The sequence below is a fragment of the Parambassis ranga genome, chromosome 16 (assembly GCF_900634625.1).
Source record: "Parambassis ranga chromosome 16, fParRan2.1, whole genome shotgun sequence".
Lineage (NCBI taxonomy): Eukaryota > Metazoa > Chordata > Actinopteri > Ambassidae > Parambassis > Parambassis ranga.
In genome coordinates, this window is record NC_041036.1 from 8198437 (window position 1) to 8221014 (window position 22578).

Below are 22578 nucleotides of genomic sequence, written 5' to 3' on the forward strand. Positions count from 1 at the left end.
CATATTTATCATCCATTTAAAAAATCAATCACTGAGCGTAGTCGAGACAGTAAAGCCTTACGGCTCCTGTTTCATACTGCAAGAGGGACATCTTGAGACCATTTTGTCTGACCTCCTCTCAGTGACTCGGGGCAGATGATTGAACAGAGAGCCTACAGTTACACAGGTGTACTTTGAGATTTACTAGTCTGGGGATAGAGTGCCCAGAGTCTGGTTATTCTGGAGAGTGGTGTGCTCAGGCTGTTCAGAGGTTATGCTGCATTGCAGGAAACTTGGATTACTCCAGATCAGTGTAGAATTGGTGAATTACTGTGCTCAGCTACAGTTAAGTCTTGGCATTAACATCAGCAATACAGTATGTATTTAAAGTACCATAACTGCTGTGTGACTCTCTTTATATTTTGATTACACCGTTATGTTGTGCTCTAATACTAGGTGCATGCAAAAACATGGGCAGGGGAATATTGCCTTATACTTAAATAGGTGTATTAAGCAATTACCACCTTTTATTACACTGCTCCTAAACTACTGCTTACTATTGCTTTATACTATGGATGTTTGTTTGGCATTACAGTACACTGAACATACAGTGTGCTTTCATATCAATTTACCATGCTTTTTCAGTCATCTCACAAACACCTTCTCCTTGGTTGTTGCATCCTCGTTATCGAATCAGTTCACCATGTACAGCTCAGGAACAGGATTAAATGAAGTCATCGCCTTGGAGCACCTGAGCTGTGAGGGGTACACATGTAGAAGAAAATGATATGTCACATCATCCCCACCAGAGAACCATTCCTTGCCTGTCCTAAAGCATCTTCTTTTACTTGTTTCTTAGTGATGTGATCTGCAGAGAGTTGCTGCCATGCTGTAATCATTGAAACAGAGCTTCATAAATGGTTTCTGTCTCTTTATCTGTGAATGTGATAAAATTGTAGCTCATTATTGCGGTTGCATTGTATTTGCTCTCTTGTTAGTGTCTATGTTTGTGTCAGTTCCTTTTTTTCTCTCTGTGACTTGTTGGAAGCAAGCTGTACAGCTGTACCTTCAGTCTCTTCACCTCTGTGTCCTCTTGTAACAGAATGAATATTACTGTAGGTTAGACTTTCTCTGGAAGAACAAGTTCAAGAAGGAGTGCGAGGAAATTGAAACCATGGAGAACCTCAACCGGGTTTTGCTGGAGAACGTTCTCCCGGCACATGTGGCTGAACACTTCTTGGCGCGCAACTGGAAGAACGAGGTATTCAAGTTTCGTTAAAAGCGTGTATTTCATGTACAAATATGTAGATTCTGTTTTGACAAGTGACTGCAGAAATTATGTATTATGGTCACGCAGAGGTCTTTCACTACCTGTGGCTATATGCCAGGATCCATCGCAGTCAGTTTAATGATGCATAGCAAAAGCAGCATACCTGGAAAAAGGGTTGTTGAGGAGCTTATGCAGAGATGAAGAATATAATGGAAAAATATACCTTTTGGCTCATTTTAATTGCATTCAGATGTTCAGGGTTACAATGTATGTAAGAGTTTGTTATTAAAATTCAAGTAGCCCTTACGTGGTATTATATTAGGGTTGTTAATTCCCTATTATGATGTTTGAACTCATGTCACAGTTCCCAAGTTCTTTTGTTTTGCCGTCAGGTCTAAAAAGTTTTAGAACTTAGAAGGTTTGGATGATGTGGCATCCTGGAGGTCATGTAAGTCTAAATAGCAATGCAGCATCTGCTGCAAATATTCAGAATGTGGAGTCAGCAAATGGCTATTCTGTTCCTGAATAGGATCCAAGAAAAAGCTGCTGGTCTGATAGATTTCAGAGCAAATGTTATTTGGATGGCAGCTTGGGTGATTTGCCTTCTTTCATCTGTCAGGTTTATCACTCATGTTTAGGCTGCCTTTACTTTACTGTCAGTTGTTTTAAGGTTATAAACTCTGATGTGATCCAGATCTAACATTTGTTCATCAGAACCGATATCTGTATTTCATCCATGTTCAAAAATCTGCCAGTTGTTAATTTTATGGCCTCAGTTTTAATATACTGCTGCTTTTTATCACACAGGACCTGTACCACCAGTCTTATGACCTGGTGTGCGTCATGTTCGCCTCTATCCCAGACTTTAAAGAGTTCTACACTGAATCTGACGTCAACAAAGAAGGATTAGAGTGCCTCAGGCTCCTCAATGAAATAATTGCTGACTTTGATGAGGTAAATAACCTCCTTGTGAGGACCCAAACTGTGATACCTTTCCAGAAGGTCTTTTAATGCTTTTAGTCATAGAGAGACAGATGGGAGGAAAGTGAAGAGGCAACAAAGCCTTCTTAGAGATCTATACAATTATGTGATGTCCATATGGAAATGTAGTCCGTGCAGCGGTCAGTTCTTGTATACATTTCCTAAATGTCTCTACTGATCTGTGGATGTGTTTGTATTTCTGTGTGCAGTTGCTCTCCAAACCTAAATTCAGTGGTGTGGAAAAAATCAAGACCATTGGCAGCACTTACATGGCTGCTACTGGGCTCAACGCTTCGACCGGGCCTGAGTACACATCACAGGTAGGCTATTACACACACACACACACACACACACTATGCTTCTTAAATGGTTCAAGTTGTTTTAATGTTTTGTTTATCTGTGTACATTCTGCTAAAAATATATGTGGTTGTGTTATTATTCTGACAGGAGCATGACAGGCAGTACATGCACATAGGTTCCATGGTGGAATTTGCATTTGCCTTGATGGGAAAGCTGGATGTTATCAACAAACACTCCTTCAATGACTTCAAACTCAGAGTTGGTGAGTTAAAAAAAGCTAAAGTTACATTTTGTGTGTTTGGCCCTTTGTATTTCTGTTGTCACTGCACTGTAAATTTGTCTTTACCATACTGCTCAAATACCATGTGTCGATATCTAAATAACAAGGAAACCACTGCCGCAGTAGAGGTAGAAAAGCAGGCCGATCCCAGCCCCCTGTGTGCAGTAAGAGTCAGAGTTCGATACCTTCAACCTGTCTGTGAAGACCCCAGCATGAGATGCTCCATTAACTCAGCAGTGTGCATGTGTGTGACTGTACATCCCTGCTGCTTCCAGACGGGGCCTAAAACGCTCCATCAGAGAAGGATACAAGTCTCCACCCACAGGGACTGGACAGAACCAGTGGCCGTGTGCCTGCGTGCGTGTGTGCGTGTGTGTGTGTTTCCTGCACATTTGTGCCGATTGCATTTTCCAACAATCTGGAGATCGACTCAGAGCTCAGGCAAAGAGAATCTCAGTGTCATGTCAGTGCTGTGAAAAGCTCCAGAGCCTGCTTAGCTGAGGTGCTGAGTGTGTGGGGATTAAGAGTTCAGCTGCATTTAGCTTCCACTTCTTCTCGTGTTCTGATGAAATCCTGTGAAAAGCTTTGTTTACTCTGAAAGCAGCACGTTAACGGCTGCAGGCCTTTTTGAACTGCACTCAATATTTAATCGGTAATATCAAAAATTGATTATATACATCTCCAGCACGTATAACACCAGACAGGGAAAGAAAATACAAGTTACTTCAACAGACTTAGTGTTTTCAGCTTTACTAAGGGCTCATCGAGAACATTATAATTTGTATTTTGCTCACCACTGTGTGCTAAAAACAATGAAATTCTGTGTAAATATGACAAACACAATGTCTAAAGCAGTGAAAACTGTTTCTAAATGTCCTCTGTGTCAGGTATTAACCATGGTCCAGTGATAGCTGGAGTCATTGGAGCCCAGAAACCACAGTATGATATCTGGGGAAACACAGTGAATGTAGCCAGCAGGATGGACAGCACTGGAATTCTTGGGAAAATACAGGTAACTGAAGGCTGTCAAAAACCATGTTCCAGCTGCTTCATATGTAAACATGTTTGATTGAAAGATAAAACCCTTTAAATGATACGATTTATCTTTCCGTCTGTGCCATTTATGGCAGCAAGAGCGTCTCATCTACATGCGGCATCTTCAAATCTTGTATTTGCTTCCTGTCAGATCCTGATGGTTTTTCACCTGGATGGCATGTAGCTGTGGCAATCATTCTGTCTTCAGAGCCTGTAATATGCTTCACAGCCTGTAGACGTTTGATAGAGCTATCTGCTGTGCAGTGCAGCACAACTGCAGCGCTCTCAATTGCATTCTAGGATTGCCTGTTGACATTTGGAGACATACAGACGGAACGAATAAGAAAGTTCCTCCAATGTAACACGGAAATCTTTTCCTCTGTTAATTCATATGTGAAACCCAAAGAAGACATGTTCTGTTCATTGTTTATTAATCCGCCTTGTTCTTTGCATGTCACGTGCTACTTTATGTGGCAGCTGCAGTGCTTTATGGCGTTCAATTCCCATATTGAATATTATGCATAAGCTGTGATGAGTCACGTTGCCCTTTATTCTCACAATCCCTAATTACAGGATTAGAATGTACAGTGGAAGCACTAGTGTTTGCAGCTCTGCTTGACACACATTGATACAGTCTGAAATTAATGTAAAGGTTAGTGTGTACACAACACATATCTAACTTATTTACTGATTTTGACCGCAAATATACAGCAGAGCTCCAAGCATGAAGCGTGGCACGCAGAGGAAAGTCTCTTCCTTATGAGTTAATGGTCAACAGATTTTTTTTCTGTGCCTGCAGGACTTTAATTCGGTCATGTAAGATAAGCAAAACGCACATGATGAATGTGATTCTCCCTGTAGGTGACGGAAGAGACAAGTTGCATTCTGCTGACCCTGGGCTACATGTGCTCGTGTAGAGGCATCATCAATGTCAAGGGTAAAGGAGAGCTCAAGACCTTCTTTGTCCACACAGAGATGACTCGCTCGCTATCACAGGGGAATGTAATGCCGTAAGACTTGTTCAGAGTGTTCTGAATTTACACAGGCACAAAACAGACTTTCACATGAACCGGAGGAGGTTTGATCTTCGCGGTGCTGTAACAGAAGCAGAGTTCAAGGGCATGAAGGAATCAAGTCCACACTACAATGAAGAAAAAAACTGAATTTACTATTGCATTGCCACAGCTGTAGTATTCATTTTGTCACTTATGTAACTGTAAGTGTAGCATGTACAGCAAGTAGGCAAAACCCCCTGAAAATATACTGTAACTTAAATGTTGGAGCCAGAAACGTCAGCCACATGTACAAGTTCAGTCAGAGAATAGTCCAAAGCAACATTCCGACTCAGTTCTGTGAGGTTTGCAGGAGGTAATCCACCAGAGAACCTCTTTGGTCAGCCGGGAGAATCAGACACAACTCCCACTTTATATGACATTTTGGATGCCAAATAATGTACAATAAGAATCGAGAAACAACAGTTTTCAGCAGAGTATTCGGAAGACAGAATGAACAACAATAGCAGCACAAAGACACGCTGGTGTTGTGGTTATAAGGAGGTTTGTGATTCCCCATCTCGAGCATTTTTTCGACTCAATTTCAAAGGCCACACATTGGAGATCTGATATTAAACTAGAAGCAAAGAACAAACAAAGAGGGAGCAGCAAGGTGTACAGTGTGTACATAACTCCATCAGCCTTGTTAGAAGCACGAAGTCTTGGATGTATTTTATAGATGGTCTAGGACTATAAAAGGGAAGGACGTTTTAAAAAAAAAAAGGGGGGGGTTCTATGAATATGTTATGATATTCATGCAGGGCCAGATTTTCCAGAACCGTCTTTACACTTCAATTGCCTGCGTTGACTGAAGTATTTAGATAAGGTCTGTCAGTAAATATCTGGAGCCAGATGCATAAACGCTTTGTTTGATGTATAAGACCCATGCTTGTATGACATTTATTGGTGTTTATAAGAAAATATGTGGCGGGGAAGGGCATTCTTCAGTTTGCTACCAAGCAGTCTGAAATATTCCTTATGTACTATCTTAACTATACATTACTGCTACATTAATTACTTTTGCGTCAGTGATTTCTTAGCATCATCCTCCACTCTAGACGTCTGTGTTAATACAGGTGCTATAAATTAACGTTTAATAATAATAGCAGCAGTGAAATTGATGGAAAACCAGGGACACATAAACTCTTTATATCTGACAAAAACCAGGTTTTATGCATCTGGCTCCTGGTGTCTTGGTGCTCAGATCTGAGCTATACAAAGATATATATCAGTATTTGAAGAGATAAAGATGCTTTCAGTGTCAAGATTGTTCTCTAGGAAATCCAAACCTGCTCTGTGTACAGGGTAGCTTTAGAATGCGTATGGTGGTTTTGTAAGAAAAGAAAATACTACCAAAAAAGTGTTTTGATGTTTTGATGCAATTGTTTTTTTGCAAAAACTTAATTAAAATTTCTATGTATTTCAGTTGCACAGAGTCCTTATTATTTATCTGTGGATGCTCTCATTCATCCAGATCATAGTCATTTCTAAGAGTTTAAATCGAGGCAAATGCTTATTATTGTTCCTATCAGGCCTATCAGGCCTGCCGATAGTACACTTGACATTGGACAAATAAAATATGTCTGGACTCATCAGGGCCAAAGAGGAACTGTTCAGTAAAGAGCAGTTTTTCATGTCAGCTTGGGACTGTAGTTTCCATTTGAATTAAATCTCATACATATGGTGTATGATTACACAGCCAACAACTGTGAAAACCCTCATACCATGGAGTGCACAGATGTTCCTCCTGTATGAGGTTCTGATCAAATGTTAGACTTTATGAATGTTGCAGATACTTAATTTCCCATTTTAGTATAATACACAAGCACACATTACACATACATTTACACACCTGGAATAATGGGCGTGAGTGTCAGTCAGTGTTAAGTTTGTTGACGAATCATTTTCGTCATAGTTTTCATTAACAACCTTATTTTGCTGATAACGCACGGTGCCAAAAACAAAGACGAAATGTATTGACACTTTCGTTAACGAATAAAAACGAGATGAAATTATTGATGGAGACGAAATCCAGTCAGAGCAAATTTTGTTTGTGGAAGGGAGGGACGAATCAGGAGACGGCGGCAGAGAGCCAATCAGAAGTGATCTCTGAGTAAGGACGTTACCCCGCGATGCTGGAAGAAGGCGTGCTCATGCGTGACAAAACAGGAGAAGGACAGACACACGGACACGTTTGATATCAAGACAAACAAGACGGTTTGCAAACTGTGGAGCGACTATCAGCTGTAAAAACACAATAAACGTGAAGCGACATTTGCAAACGTGTCATCTTAACTTCCGTTCAAAGATACACGTGACAAAATCTATAAATTAAGACACTGCTGCTGATGGTTTTACAGCATGTGCACTGGTTCTAAGTTGTCACTGAAGTATTTTGCTGTAGTTATGGAGTATTCATGAAGAAGGTCATGACTGAACACTGTATTCAGGGAGCGCAGCTCACTGTCCATTGGTTCTTTTGTGAAAAGGTAATAGCAATTAAATAAAGAGGTGTTTCAAATACCACAAGTTAAAGCTGTGCCTGTTTTATTGCACAATCAAACCATATTTCATTAAAAATATATATCATAGAATTTTTAAAAGTTAAAAATGTTGATGACTAAAATGTGACTAAAATCAAATTACATTTTAGTCACAAGACTAAAATAAAAACTAAATCAGAAATTGCTGCCAAAATTAACACTGGTGTCAGTGACTGTCAACAAGAAACCAATTATTTAACATCACAGAGGAGTGCCACCCCACGTAGGATCCAGTTTTCTGGAGAAAGAGATGTTTTCAGATCTACAGTTGCGATGTAATTCATGTCCGTCCTGTTTGGCTTCTTGTAGATTGGACAGGAATACAGGCGGGAATCCTTTACACCTGCAGCCAAACAAAAAAAAAACATTGTCACTTGATACACAGGGAGAAAATCAAAAACATTATTTTAAGGAGCAGCAGGCAGACCTGTCTCAAACATCTTTTAACTAGAGCTATTTTAAGTAAATGTAATATTTAGATCAGTGTGGAGATGTCACCAGGACACCCAGCTGTGGTTTTATGAAGCGAAATTCTGCTCAAAGCAGGCAAACAACACCAAATTAGTCTGTCACAACATGATGGACTGCTGGTGTCCTTTCTCCCATCAGCATTAAAATCTCAAGTGAACCTTCCTTGTGGAGTCGTCACAGGTCAAATAGGTGAGATGATAATAATCCTTGAGAGGGGGCGACAATTAAGCAAAGCAGCTCTCAGGACTCTTGTATCTTGCCGGCACCTATGCGCACGTCTGTCATTCACAGATGCTTTTCCGACCATTGGCAGCATCATCATCCCTTACTGGTCTCCTTGACACAAACTCAAACCTAGCAGGCTTCCTTCTTGTGGGAAAAGCTGGGAAGTGACCGGGTGCAAAGAAACCGCATTATGCGTATCATTGGATCATTAAATCGTTTCCCAGGCAGCCTTGCTCGGAGGCATTCCATGGGGACCTGCCTGTCTGAATATTCTCCAGCCTCATCAAGAACAAATACTGTGCCCCATACTGCTGGTAATCTATTCCCAGACAAAATAAATAGCACTTAGTCTGCTTGACATTTAAATGTTACCATCCATCCAGCTACTGCGTGGGATGTGAATGTTGAGGAGGAGAGAAGGGAGGCTGAAACATCTTCTTAAAACAGACAGGATTAAAGCTTGTTCACTGAGATTACACTTTTCCTTCAACAAGAACTTCCTGAATGAGATGACTCACCATTGTTCTCAGCGTACATCCGGATCACAGGCATCATCTCGAAGAGCACTTTGGGTTTGGAGTCAACGAGCTTGCAGCTGCGGCGGTCCCAGCCGGCTCCCTCCAGGTAGAGGCCGTAAACGTACACTCCCTCCGCTGGAGGCTGAGTGACGTCGTCCTTCATCCACCTGGTCACCTCGTTGCACAGCACCATGCGGTCCAGTGCCCAGCCTTTATTTGCCCGAGTGATCTCCTGCAAGCACAAATCAGGTTAGCAGGATAAGGCAGCGCTGTGACACTGCAGTGGCAGAGCTGACATTTGGCAGCTGTTTTCCCACAGAAAAATCAATTTTGATAAAAGGGCTGTAATAAAGGTACACACACACACACACACTGTAGGGCTGATAAGTGCACTCCATCTAAGCGCTTCTGTGAGCGACGCTGTCACAACAGAAAGAAAATAAATCCAATATGACTCAAAAAGCACAATAAGAGGGCACAATAAATTAAAGAAATGAGTGTTGCATCCATTCCGTCATTTCATCTTCATTTTCCGAAACCTTATTGGACAAAACTGAACAGATAGGGACTGATGAGAAATGACAGCCCACAACAGATCTTAGAAAAACAAGCCAGCCACTTCAAGCGAATGTTCAGTACAGACTCAAAGAACTGCATCTGCTGGGAAGGGGTGCACACTGTAAGATATGACCACTATGTTATATACAGACATCTGCATTATGAATATTCTCTCTGTCTCTAAAGGGTTTTTCTGAAGAAGTAAACTAAATCAATAAAAAACCTGATTCCTCTTCCATCTACTGTATATATGCAGGTACAGTGATTTCATAGTTTCTGTGATAACCACATTTAAAATGTTGGTCACCACACTCCAATGCTTTGTCAATGTCATGGTTCTAGACACCCCCCCCCCCTTTGGTGGCACTGCAAGACCTTCTAGTTTGTATTTGTGAATGATGACCTCATATTACTGTGATACATTGAATGCAGGGACGATAGGATGACAGATGCAAACAGACAGATGCATACTAATCCTGACAGACAACACAGCATATGCTTCCATTCAACGATAGTCAAAGAAAAAATGAGAACAAGAACGCTCCAAGCTGAGCCTCAGGTTATAAAAAATATGAATTGTTAATTGCAGAATAGATTATTTTATCCCATTTATACATGTTTTTCATGTTTGATATCAATTCAATGAGGATAATAAGAGCTGGATCAGTCAGTGTTGAGCATTTAGATTACATCTCTGTAATATCGACTCCACCCACTTTAATATAGTGGGGAAAACAGAGAGAAATGTGTGCCGTGTCACCGCGTGCATGTGTGAACGTGGCCGTGTGCCCGCTCCTCCCTCTGCGTGCCATCTGGTCTCCCTCCTGGCGGTGTGTAAACAGGTAGGTAGCCTGATGCCGGTGTGTACCTGTCTCATGGCTGTCAGGAAGCCCTGCGGGTTGAAGAAGCCTGTCATCCAGAAGCAGTTGGGCCGCCCTTCAAAGATCCAAGCCTGGAACTGCCGGTTTCGCTCAAGCAACTCCGTGAACCAGAACCCCAGGGTGCTGGAAGCCCACGATGCCTTAAAACAAACAACAAACAACAACACACAAACAAAACATTACAATAAAACACTAAAAAACTGTCATCCAGGTGGATCAGAAAGGAAGACAAAGACAGGAGAGGATTGGAAATTGTGCCAAGAAAAGAAAAAAAAAAAGACTTCAGCACAACCAGAATACAAAAAGCACAATAAGAGTGGAGGCAGGAAGGATTCAGGCTGTGAAATGGGAATAATTCAAAAGATGGAACGCTTGCTTGAATGCATCACTTAAATATAAGATACAAGAAAATTCATGCCAAGTCTTTGTGGTTTGCTCCCTCGCTGTCAGTAATGGCATTCTCTTCAATTCCAGTTGTCATAGAAATGGATTTGTACACTCAAAAAGTTCATAAATAACAAGATAATGAACTAAACCAGACGTTAGTCTGACTAATAATGATAATGTGCTCCTTTCTGCTGAGCATAAATTATCATGCAAACCTTAAAGACAATGAATAAGACGAGTAGTAAAAGGGACCGGGGTGTTAATTTGTGCTTTAGAGCTCTCTAAAATAGATTGTTGCAGGTCATTATTAAAAGCAATGGGACTTAATAGCTTTCAGCTTAATGGCTGTTCATATTTGTTCTGCTGTTTGTGCGGCAGAAAGAAAAATCTAAAAATCCAACCAAAAGGACAAAGGGAACCACTTGTAGTCACTCCGGGTGTAGAAAGCCACACAGGAAGTGAATCAACTCAAATACTGTTATTAATGCCAAACATTGCACAATCATTTGCCACCAGTGACTCTTATATCAATGTCACTGTGAGTTATTCTCTCAGCTGACCTTCTTCCAGCGCTCTGGAATGCGTGCGTCATACATGCAGTCCAAGGCGTCCCGCAGGTTCTCGCTCATGATGATGGTTCCGTCGATGGCCAGCTTGAGATCTGTGAGGGTGTTTCGGACCAGAACGATGACCCGCTGCATCCGATCGATCTCCTGACGCAAGAAGATGTTCATGGGCTGGAAAGGACCCATCTTCTGAAGGTGTTCTTTCACCTGGTATTTAAAATAAATGTGCAACGTGTGATGATACTGTACAAAAAAGTAAAGTATATCTAGAAGGATCCTGCACATTACATATACACATACGTTTTATTTTGGCTCCAGTGGTATTTGTACAGTAATGTTTCTCATTCCTGGTTTTGAGTTAGGCATGGTTGTGTATCAGGTGTTACTGTTCTTGTGTCCTTAGCTTCCTGTTTTATTTTGAAAGGCTTGTCTCCTTGTGTCTCTTTTGTGTTTTGCTTCTCCTTGATTGGCTGTCCTACCTTGATTATTCCCACCTGTGTCTAGTTAACCCTTGTGTATTTAAGTCTCGTCCTCCCCTTGGTCCGGTTTGTCCGTTTGTCACCCTTTGTTGTCTCTTAAGTTCTTTGTTCCCGGTTGGTTTCTCTTCAATTTCCTCTGACTTTGTGTTTAGTGTTTTTTTTTTTGGATGTTGGGACTTTTTGTTAATAAAGCTCATGTTATGTTGAAAGAATTAGTAAGACGACATTTGGGTCCTTCTTCCTCCCTGAACTATCCTAACTGAGGGTAACCTGTGTTGAAGATGTGGGAGCTGTAACACAGCTTGTTATCCTGTTGTGTTCCTGTGAGACTGTTTGCTATGGGATATGACTTTTAGTTGGAAAACAAACCTGCCTGACTGACAACCCAGGATATGGTGCTATCTGTCATCTGACATATCATCATTACTTCTGTTCTGTTGTCACAGCGCTACAACGCATCTCTCATTTTAAAACATCTTGTGGTAGCTTGTCAACATGGGATACCAGCTCTCTATTTTTAGCTCCTTTACACACTGTATAAACAGACCATGCAGATGCGAGTAGCTGACGTGGGGTGTGTTGTGCAGTGACAGTTTTCCATGACGAACTTAGCGCCTTGTCTTAGAGGAGTCTCACTTTCACCTTTAATGACAAAAAAAGCGAGAGAAACCTTAAAATAAAACGTGCTTCAGCTGTGTTCACACCCTTCGTCTATTTCTGGTTTTCTTTACACTCCTGTACCACACCAGCCTCTCTGCACTGCACACATGGAGAGTGGAGAAGCATTGCACATTTGCCTTTAGGCTGATACGCACACACACACACACACAAAATCCTACTTCAAACGGTACGTAGTCGGGAGGCAGTTTCTCCAGCATGTCATCAGCCAGCCTGGACACAGCAGCTTCTCTGGTTTCCCCTCCACCTGAAGAGCTGTCTTTCGGCTGAATACTGAGGATGGTGTCCAGTACATCCTTAGCCAGTTTACTCTGGAAGGTTATATCTGCATTTGGGTGGAGACCAAACACCTCTGGAGTATCGTAGGCTGGTAGACCCTAAGAAAAGAAAGAAACGATTATTAAACCAAGCTGTTTCTTCTCTTAGCAGAAAATAGACAGCCCCCATTGAGCCACACATTGTCTCAACCTGAGCTCAAACATTGTTTTGTCACCTCCACCTTCTCAAACACCTTTTTTTTCCCTGCGCAGTGGTTTTCATCACTGTTGGCTAGGAGGAGCAAGTGTGGACAGCAAGTGTCTCCGCTGACGCACACGGTGTCACCAGCTGCTTCTTTTCTCCCTCCAGTGAGGAAAATTATCATGAGGGTGTAACGCGGGTCTAACACATGGGCGATCGCGCTATTCCTCCAAGCAAAAATTGTGCACACCCTTCACCAAACATATTGGCATGTACATGGGCATGATCTCTCCCAAGCTTCCCGGAGACACGGCCAAATGTGTTCAACGGGCACACCACCGAGCCAAACGTTTTACTGCTGTGAGCTCCATCTCTGTGGTGATGGGTAGCTGTGCCATCACTGCAGACACATCCCTTCCATCTTTTTATCTGTTTATCCACCACTGTCCCATTGTCTCCCCACTGTAAGTAATAAAAGCATAAAAACCCAGGCAATAAAAACTCAGCATCGTGTCCACGCTTTTCTGCATTCAATTGATACTGGATAAAGGAGTCGATATCAATTTTCCACCTGGCCTCATACAATGTGGAAGCATGGCCCCTGCTAATATGGTGATTTATCATGTGGCCTGGAGAAATCCCCTGGCTCGTCAGCAGGGTTTATTTTACTGCATGTCTGTCATTATTGACACTAGAATCTATGTTTTAAGGCTCTTAGTTCTTCCAATAAACATCTAGTCAATAACAGTAGAACCTCTGCTGTTTTGATTGGTTAAAATATGCCTTTGAATGTTTTTCTCAGTGATGACCAAAAGATGGAAATGACATGATCAGTCAGCTTATCATCTGATGGCTTAGCCTCTGGGGGCAACAACCAGCGTCTCAGGGGTTGTAGTTCACATCAAGATATCTGGGACAAGACTGAGTGTTCCATGTGGCCATCAATCAAAGACTCAGAATCTATAACTGGACTATTAAAAGTGCTGCCACAGCTTTGTTTAAGGCAGACCATGTTAGCTTGTTTGCCGATGAGGTGTGAGCAGACCTCCAGGGCTGAGAAATAAAACCAATACCGAGTGCTAAAAAAATGCAGTTCCACAAATGGCCACTAGAGGCTTCGAGAAAACCAATGGGTGACTCTACAGAAGCTTCAAAAACATCCTTACCTGCAACCAAAGCCAGCTCAAACAAATCACAATTATCAGACTTGTTAATTGTGATTTGATTATTATTGTTATTATTATTTGATTGTGACTGTGTTGTAGCAAATTCATGGAACAGGACCTGTCAGTGAGTTGACTGCATTCTCCTTGTTCAACAGGTGTTTGATGATCGCCTCATACTGTCTCCATTACTGACTGATTTAACTGTGCATTCAAATAGAGTCAAACATTAGGAAAGAGCTGAGCTTATACGGCAAGAAAAATGAGGCAGAGATGAAAAAACGAGTCACATTTGGTGCTGGATAGAAAAGCCTTTGTCCCTCGCTGTGGTCATTTATTTTCTCACAGGGAGTTTTACCTTTGTTCCTGTCCGCCTGTATTTCATTTAAACACACACACGGGGACACATTGTGCTCTGTTGTGCTTTTTTTTTGTCTCTTCAGATAAAGTGCGAACACATGTGTGTGTATGTATGTGTGCTTGTGTCTGCGACAGAAAGAAGGGTTGTTAGCAAATTTTTGTGTGTGTATGTGCGTCTTGTGTGTATTCTCCAAGGCTGTGTTTGTCATTCTCTATTTGAGAGGTAGCGCAGAGGAATAAGCTTGCTGAGCCTGGCAGCCTTGAGCATCCATCATAATGAAACTAGCTTTAATGAAACAAGCTCAGGAAGTGCCCCAAGACATACACGCGCTCACACGAGAGCACACAGACACAAACCCACCAGTTAAGCACACAAGCACAATAATAAATCATATATAATCTGTAATAACATGAGCATGCCTGCGTTTTATCTGAACTCTCACATGGATGCACCTGTGTAGAGACTGACCTGGATGTACGTCAGATACTGGTCAACGCTGGAGCATTTTGGGATGCTGTAGCCCTTGTAGAAGTTGAAGGCGGGGCTAAACATGTCCTCACTGAACCACACCTTGGCAAAGGTGTTAAGGAGACGCTTGTCGTAGTCGTCAGTTACACGGCCGCCATACTGGATCTCTCCAATCATGTAACGCACTGTGTCCCAAGATACACCCTGTGGAGATTAGAAGCAGTGATTACATGATTTCTTATGTGAACAGTATAAAAGCATGATATTATAATGTGGTCACATTTGATTGCAGATGCTGTTAGCACTACTATGCATGCATGCTTCGGTTGAAGCATAGACTGTATATATAGACGGATGACATGACAGCTTTTTAAAGATGAGGCCAAACACTCGATTTCCCCCTGGTGGCTGGCTGAAGCATGGGTCATTAACCCCACCTGCTCTAGTTAGTGGAAGGGACATGGACCTGAGTAAAAACTAAAAACACTTCTCAGATTTTTTTCACAGAGATGGTTTATGACCTGTTAGTTGTTTTTTTCCCAGTGATCTGTGGTCAAGCACATTGGCTTGTGGCTAAGGTGGGTGGGTGTTTGGACGTCCTCTGCTGTGTTCCCGTAAGCAAGACACAGTATTTTGGTGTCACTTTTGTGCAATGGAGGCACAGCTACATCATCCATCTTTACACACAGGCAATGGGTTGAAGAATTAAGGTGCCTAAACATAGGTGTCTATGCTCTATGCTCATTGGGGTAGAGTAGCAAGTATGATGAGATAACACCCAGGTGTATAGCATGACAGAGACACATCTGTCTAAGCCAACTGAGTCATACCATCGGATGGTTACTGGTTGGTTCACTGTGTACTTTACATGCAGACCAACATTTGTGTGTTGACAGACAGACTGTCATGCCACCTGCCTTTTTAATGTCCATGTCATCGAGGTGGTTCTGGACAAACTGAATGGTGGCGTTGAGGTCAGCTTGGTTGAACTCGTAGGGGATGTTCCATCCCAGAGGGCCATATTTCCTCCTCTCCTGTACGGTGCTGTGGAGAAACGCTACTCCATACAGCATTGGCTTCCACTGCACCATGTTGCTGACGTCCAAAAGGTCCTGGTTTATACCTGGTCGGGAAGACAAGGACAACTATCAGGAGCCAGTCTAACAAAGAGAGCATTTAGTTACCTTGAGTATAAGATGGCAAAAAAGAAGTTATAGAAAACATAAAAAGGAAGGAATGAAAACCCAAATCGTTTTTTGAACTATTTTGTAAATAAAATGAATCAATATTTTTAATGTTCTACTGAAAAGACGTGTGACTGCTCCGAATCTGATGACATGCTAACTGTTAATTGCGGCACGGATTTAACAGCTGAAGATAATCTTGTACACAGACTCTCAATTGCTCTTCAGGACCCACACGTATCCTTTTTCCATATAAGCCAGTAAACGACAGCTGGTTAATACATAATAAATCTCCCTTTCTTCCTGCCTCCTTAAGGTTTGAATAAAAACATAAAGTACATGCTTCAGCTTGTTTAAAATTTCACAGACTTTCCCCCTAAGGCTTTTGGTAATTGGGTGTAAAATGCAATGAATTAAGCAGCAAACAGGTGTTTCTCTTGCATCTCCCATCTTTTCACTTTCCCCCAGGATAGATTGTGTGTGTGTGTGTGTGCATCCACAAATGAGTTGTTTATGCATGTTCTCATCAAGAATAATAAGACTCTCTACTCTGCATGCTCATCCTTCTCTAAAGTGTACGTCTGATCGTATGTTGAGAAAGCGTCAATAAAATTGACATTGTACCACCAACACGTTTATGCCCTGCACCATTTTCAGGCTACAACACTATTCAGTGCACTATTGATTCAGGGCAGAGTGTTTGCATCTTTATTCCAAGCACAGCTCCACCAATCAGGTAAAGCTAAGAATTGAGAATGCTGCGAGTTTTGAAGCTGAACTAAATCCAACCACACCTCCATAGGTCCTCTTAAGCCCCGCCTTGAGGCCCTGTGGTGGTTCGTTGGTGAACTTGATTGACATTTGCAGAAGCGTGATGGGGAATTGTCTGTGGGCCTCTGTTGTCATCCAAAGGCGGAAGCTGTCATTGATGACGTCGGTCTCTATCACCGTGTCCATTAGTTCATCCATGAAGTCCAGACCCAGGTGGCAGTTCTGAAGTAAGGCCCAGCCACCCTGGGGACAAGGATAGCAGCAATATCAATATAACAAGTACCACAAAGGTCAAGATCCGAGATCAAGTCACACAAACGATACAAATATCAGTAACTTCACACTACTGACTCACATTAGCCATGGTCTGCTGCAGAAGCTTGCGAGCATGGACTTCTTGTCCTTGCCCCATGGAGACATATCGGGTCTCAATCTTCAGCTTCTTCCCTAGGGCGATAATGGAGTCAGTTGGATCTGAACCCATCGAAAGGAAACAGATGAGAGGTGTCCGTGGGTCAGATTCCTCCCACATCTTCTCCAAGTCCAGAATCACCCCTTCAGTGTACTTCTCCCCCATTGCATCCATTATGTATTTACGGGCCTAGAGGAGAAAGGGGGAAAAATATGGGACAAAGTTAGATGTGTTTTTTTACTGCACCATAATGCAAAATGCCAAAACTCGAGGGGGAGGACATGCTCAGCATTGCAGGCCAAGTAAATATTGGAATAATTTTACTTTCTGGAAGGCTAAGGGAGTAGTTCAAAGGAACTCTTTACTCGTTTACTCTTTTCAGCCAACAGGAAAGACTGGGGTCAGGCAAGGACAACTGCTGGACTGTGAGTGTAGCAGAATAAATTCTACTCCAGGCTTAGTCTGCAGTGGACCGAAAAACTACCCATCAGTATAAAGTGAACGTCCATTAGCCATTGTAGATATTCAGGCCCTGTAAGCTTCAGAGGGAAAGCTGTGCCGCTTTTACTTCAAGGAGAGCTTTGACCAAGGGAGATATTATGGTAGTTTAAGTGGCTGTTAGACACTCTTGTTTTCTGGACACAGTCTCGTTAATGCAGCTTTACTCTTTAAGTCAACAGACATCTCATTCCTGGATTTAACCTGGGAATAAGATGCCCACATCTTTACTTCAGTACAAATACCAATAGAGCAATCTGCTACAAATACAAAATTCTTCTTGAGTAAATGACCATTAGCAGCAAGATGTAGTAAGATAAGTAACAGCACTGATTCGGTGTCTCTGATTAATATATTATTATACATGACTATAAACACAGTGTGATAAATATGCATATAATGATGCCACTAGGGAATGAGTATATATCAAGTATCAATCAATGATAAATATGTGTGTGATGTCTCAGGATGTTTCAACCTGTGCGATGGTTCTGTCGGGACACCAGCAGCGTATGAGGAGCAGGCGCCTGAAACAATCGAGGCCCTGGTCGTAGGAGTTCGGGATCACTTCCTCCTCCGGGGCCTCCTTATCAAACCAGGACTTCCACTGCTTCTCGTTACGACTTATCTGGAAAAAATATACAAACAGGTCTGATACAGGAATATACAGATTCAAACAAAACAAATGAGCAAACCTTTCATTACTAATGTTAGCCTCAGTACTGAGTACATTGTGAGGACAATGAGGGGGGAAAAACAAGGATTAAATGTTCCTTCTGTTAAATGCCAAAATGTATTCACTCTACTCTCCTGGATACACAACAGACAAATTGTCCAAATTGTCTTAATATGCTCAAAGACCATGGCAAGCATGTGCCTTTCTGTACCTGCACAACATGATTAAATGCTGATTATTACTATTTTTGTCCTATCTTCCTTTCTTTGAAACAGACTGAGAAAAATGAAGCAGCACCACTGCATGGTAGCACAACATATGCCAGAGAGCTGCGATAACTGGCTAATCACTGTGTTTACATGCACACAGGAAAGCGGGGGGTGTTTACACTATATATATATCAATGTAATATCCTGCATCTTTGGCTATGACATTTTCTCAATATTTTAATTGATAATATATCTTAAATCCCAATTTAAAAGCCTGAACACATTGTTCGTCTTAAAACAGAGAGTGTCTTTAATAAGTATTTAACGTGGAAGGTAAAGAGCCCTCTTCTGTTGTTAAATTAATTCAAAACTCTACTACTACTTGTCTTTACTTGTTGATTAGTCCCTGAGTGGGTCCACTTAAGGTTTTAAGGGGTTTTATAACATCTTGCATTAACAGTGGTTGTTGATAGAGGCTACTGTGTCACAGTCCTGACCCTGAACACCACAACCCAGCCTCACCTTGTTCCAAATGTTAATCCACATACCCTGGTTAATCACACAGAAATACTTGTATCTGTACATGCACACACACACACACACACACACACATTGCATGTCTGTGTATACACAACTAAAAGTAATTGATTAGAAGTTTCTCCAAACTAAGCTCATTTCACAGAGCGCTGAGTTTTCCCTCCATGGGGGCCACCCAGCTGTCAGTCACATGCAAGGCGATGTGTGTGTGTTTGTACATGAGTGACAGTCCATTGTGATGGATTCGTGTGTTTGTGTATAAAGGAGATGAACTGAGCAATGATGAGACTGATATTGACATGCTTACTAGAGCAAAAAAGAGCTGTGAAAAATATTTAATAAGCAACCAGAGACCACTGCTGTATCTGTGTGTGTGCGTGAGTGTGTGTCTAACAGATGAGTGCTGCTGTCTGCAGGCTTAATAGATAGTAATGCCTTGTGGGTAAATTGACTGTTGGCTAAAGAAAGGTATCATATACCTGTCAATGCATGTCTACATTGAAGGATCTATGTGTGTTTGTGTTTCTGTGTATGTGAGTGTGTTGTACCTGATCCAGTATATCAGAGAACTGCCACAGTTTGCTGAGCTCTACAAGGTTGAGCCAGGTCATGTCCAAGATCCATTTAGCTGGTTTTTGGGGGCAAGCCTTCAGGTCCAGGGATGCACCTCCTTACATGACGCAGACACAAAGGAAATACACACCAGCATGTCAACACAAACACATTGTATTCTGCAAAAAATGCATAGCTTCAATATATATATATATATATATATATATATATATATATATATATATATATATATATATATATATATATATATATATACATATATATATATATATATATATATATATACATGAAAGTCGTGAGGACTGTGATTCCGTGTTAAGCGGGTCAGAGCTGACAGATGGTGAAGCTGCATGCATGCAGCAGACTGTGTCTGTTCTGGTTTTGGCATTTATCCCTGCAGTGAGGAGCCCTCCATCTGATTCAGCGCATGTTACAGTACCAGTATATTGAAAATGTGTGTAAACACGGTGATGAGCTTTAAAGGAAAGCTAAATAATAAATACAGCAAACATGAAATAGATGGCAAATTTTAGTCTTGACAGCCTGCTTCTCTTGTGTTGATATATGACTGCTGTCATAGGCTTTGGTTGCAAGGTCAAATCAAAACAAATGTGCTGTATTTTAGGTACTGACACAACAAAGCAATATCAGATTGTTACATAAAAATATTGTATTTCTGTAAAACTACCTTTCTATGTATTATTGCTGACACAAGCTCTATTCTTTAGGGCACACAGAGAGTTGCATAATCCGCATAACAGCAAGTTTAATTCACGTAGCTGACAGTAAATCCCATTTAGAATAAATAATTATGCTTATGGAAAAAATCAAGGATCAACATGGATGCAAAAACATTATATTTTTTGCACATCTGCACACTCCTAAACCATTTGACCATGGAAGGACAACATTGCATGTGCAAATAACACCTTCACATTTCCCTCTTACCTTTAATGAGTGTTAGAAACTCCTCATGTCTGACCCTGCTGCTCTGCATGTCGATTTTCAGCGTCAACAGCAAGGTGAAGAGAAACTTGTGCTCCTCATACAGGCCCCGCGATGCATACTTATACACCTCAAAGGTCATGAACTCTATAATGTTGGAGATCCGTTTGCTGGTGATAGGGCTCTTGGAGGACCTGTTTAGGCAGAACATTGGAACACTTCAATGTAATTCAAGCTTTAACAGGTTACATAAAATATTATAATCAGAGAACAGTCCAGAATAGAAGATATATGTTCATTCAAATCCTTCCCTAAATACCAATACCAGGCCAATCTCTCACAGTAGCTATCCAAGAATTTAAATTCTTGTGTGTGGATGAATCACACATAATATATACTAAAGGGTGATACTAATCTGTCATGATGCTCCAGGAGGAACAACCATCCACTGATTGGATTTAGAAGATATTAATGAAATCCCTATTTGCCTTATTATCTCAGATATGCTCTACATGTGCTGCTGAGATCCGGTACAGGTGTCTCTTTTTTCCACATAACCCTGAAAGCCCAAAATTATCACAACAGACACGTACTGTAAACAACATAAAACAACAAAATAATGCCTGCAACAAAGACAGTCTTCTTTTATAATTCCAGCAGCTTAGTGCATTACAAAAGCATAATAAGATTCTCCTCTTGCATAAATAGATGAAGACAGAGAATAAAGCAGGTTTTAGAGAAGACATAGAAGCTGTCTGGCTTTAAAAATATATTTAAAATTTTCCAGTGAATAGAATGGGAAGCTGGCAAAATCCTTCATTTTTAGGTGAACTGCTCCTTTAAAGGGCAAAGCCGGTTTTATAAAAAGGGGCGGAAAATGATAAATGCCAAAGGATTCTCACCTTGCCAGAGAAAGGTCAAAAAGTCCCAGGAACTGTCTGAGAGAGGTCTGATACATGACGTTCACCATGCTCATCTCTGTGATCAGGAAGTACAGGATGCTGCCTCTGGTGGCCACTGCAAACACGTACGACACAAAGAAGCCACACTGTCTTATACATCTATGTTTTATCGTGAATTACACTCAGACACACTGTAAATGAAAACTCAAATCCTGTGCATATCCTGACTGAGCCAGCTGTATGACCTACACTACCTGGTCTGTACTCCTCCCTGGCAGTATTGATCTGGACCTCGGTCTCCGCAGCGATCTGTAGCTTCTGAGCGACCTCTTCAGCTGTGCGCTTTGTGCTGCTTAGAACGAGAATCAGACTCTCGTCATCCACCAGTGAACCCTACAAAAACACAAACACATGAGTATACATTACATATGTTTTTCATTGAATCTTTCATTGTCGGATCTCATTTATGTGAGCAGTTATGTAGCAGTCTGTCGCTTATCTCCTTCTATCACAGTAGGAGATGCAGTTCCTTGCCTGTGTGCTGGTCAGTCGGTAGAGAAGGTTGTCCTCTAGTTCCTTCATCTTTCTCTTGTTAGATGTCACGTCTTCTAAGAGGTCGGTCCTCTCCTTCTCCAGTTCCTGGTGTCATAGGATGGTGGCAGATAACACACAAATGCATAAATAGGTTAGAAAGCTGCAGGACACAGCTCAGGGAAAGGCCATGGGGTCCTTGGAATGAAAAGGTTTTGCTACCTGGAGAGTCTGACATTTTGGGCTTAGAGTGAGTAAGATGGAAGTAAAGCACTTGTAAGAGTTTTCCTGACAAAATGTTTAAAGCTGTCTTGAGGATAAATGCTTTTCATTTTCGGCGGACAAATGATTTTTCAAAGTGCCTTAAACTCCACCATACTGGGATGATGAAACAGCACAGAGACATACATAATAAATGTCAGTCAAGCACATGGGAAATGCAAGCCTGTGTTAAACGGTGTGCTGAATATCTGTGACTTGTGGAAAAAAGGATCTACCTCTCATGACTCTATACATATTCCTTGTATTACTGCCAATGTCTTATTTTAATAGCTTACAAGAGCAGACGTGTGTTCGACACAAAGTCAAAGCGAATGACTGAATGATGATGTTGGGCTCATGAAAGCTGCATGAGCTGCAAAGACAAGAAGCAGGTTTTTTTGTAGCTGTGGAGTCAGCTCCCATTA

General features: G+C 41.5%; 2 protein-coding genes across 2 annotated transcripts in view; one reads left to right on the top strand and one right to left on the bottom strand.

Moving 5' to 3' along the window:
• The window catches only part of adcy2a (adenylate cyclase 2a), a 36289-nt gene extending 30541 nt beyond the window's left edge, over positions 1-5748 (top strand). Inside the window, exons 20-25 of the mRNA XM_028425315.1 lie at positions 1082-1240; positions 2057-2203; positions 2440-2550; positions 2678-2792; positions 3698-3822; positions 4707-5748. Of these exons, the coding sequence (XP_028281116.1) occupies positions 1082-1240; positions 2057-2203; positions 2440-2550; positions 2678-2792; positions 3698-3822; positions 4707-4859 (810 nt within the window). The 3' untranslated portion in view covers positions 4860-5748. The remainder of the gene's footprint in view (positions 1-1081; positions 1241-2056; positions 2204-2439; positions 2551-2677; positions 2793-3697; positions 3823-4706) is intronic.
• Positions 5749-7631: 1883 nt separating this feature from the next.
• Positions 7632-22578, bottom strand: part of dnah5 (dynein, axonemal, heavy chain 5) — a 68144-nt gene continuing 53197 nt past the window's right edge. Inside the window, exons 74-88 of the mRNA XM_028424940.1 lie at positions 21896-22000; positions 21616-21754; positions 21362-21476; positions 20463-20653; positions 19490-19611; positions 17998-18147; positions 16965-17210; positions 16633-16852; positions 15572-15777; positions 14655-14858; positions 12365-12580; positions 11041-11253; positions 10081-10233; positions 8655-8886; positions 7632-7783 (exon numbers count right to left, since the gene is read on the bottom strand). Of these exons, the coding sequence (XP_028280741.1) occupies positions 7632-7783; positions 8655-8886; positions 10081-10233; positions 11041-11253; positions 12365-12580; positions 14655-14858; positions 15572-15777; positions 16633-16852; positions 16965-17210; positions 17998-18147; positions 19490-19611; positions 20463-20653; positions 21362-21476; positions 21616-21754; positions 21896-22000 (2664 nt within the window). The remainder of the gene's footprint in view (positions 7784-8654; positions 8887-10080; positions 10234-11040; positions 11254-12364; positions 12581-14654; positions 14859-15571; positions 15778-16632; positions 16853-16964; positions 17211-17997; positions 18148-19489; positions 19612-20462; positions 20654-21361; positions 21477-21615; positions 21755-21895; positions 22001-22578) is intronic.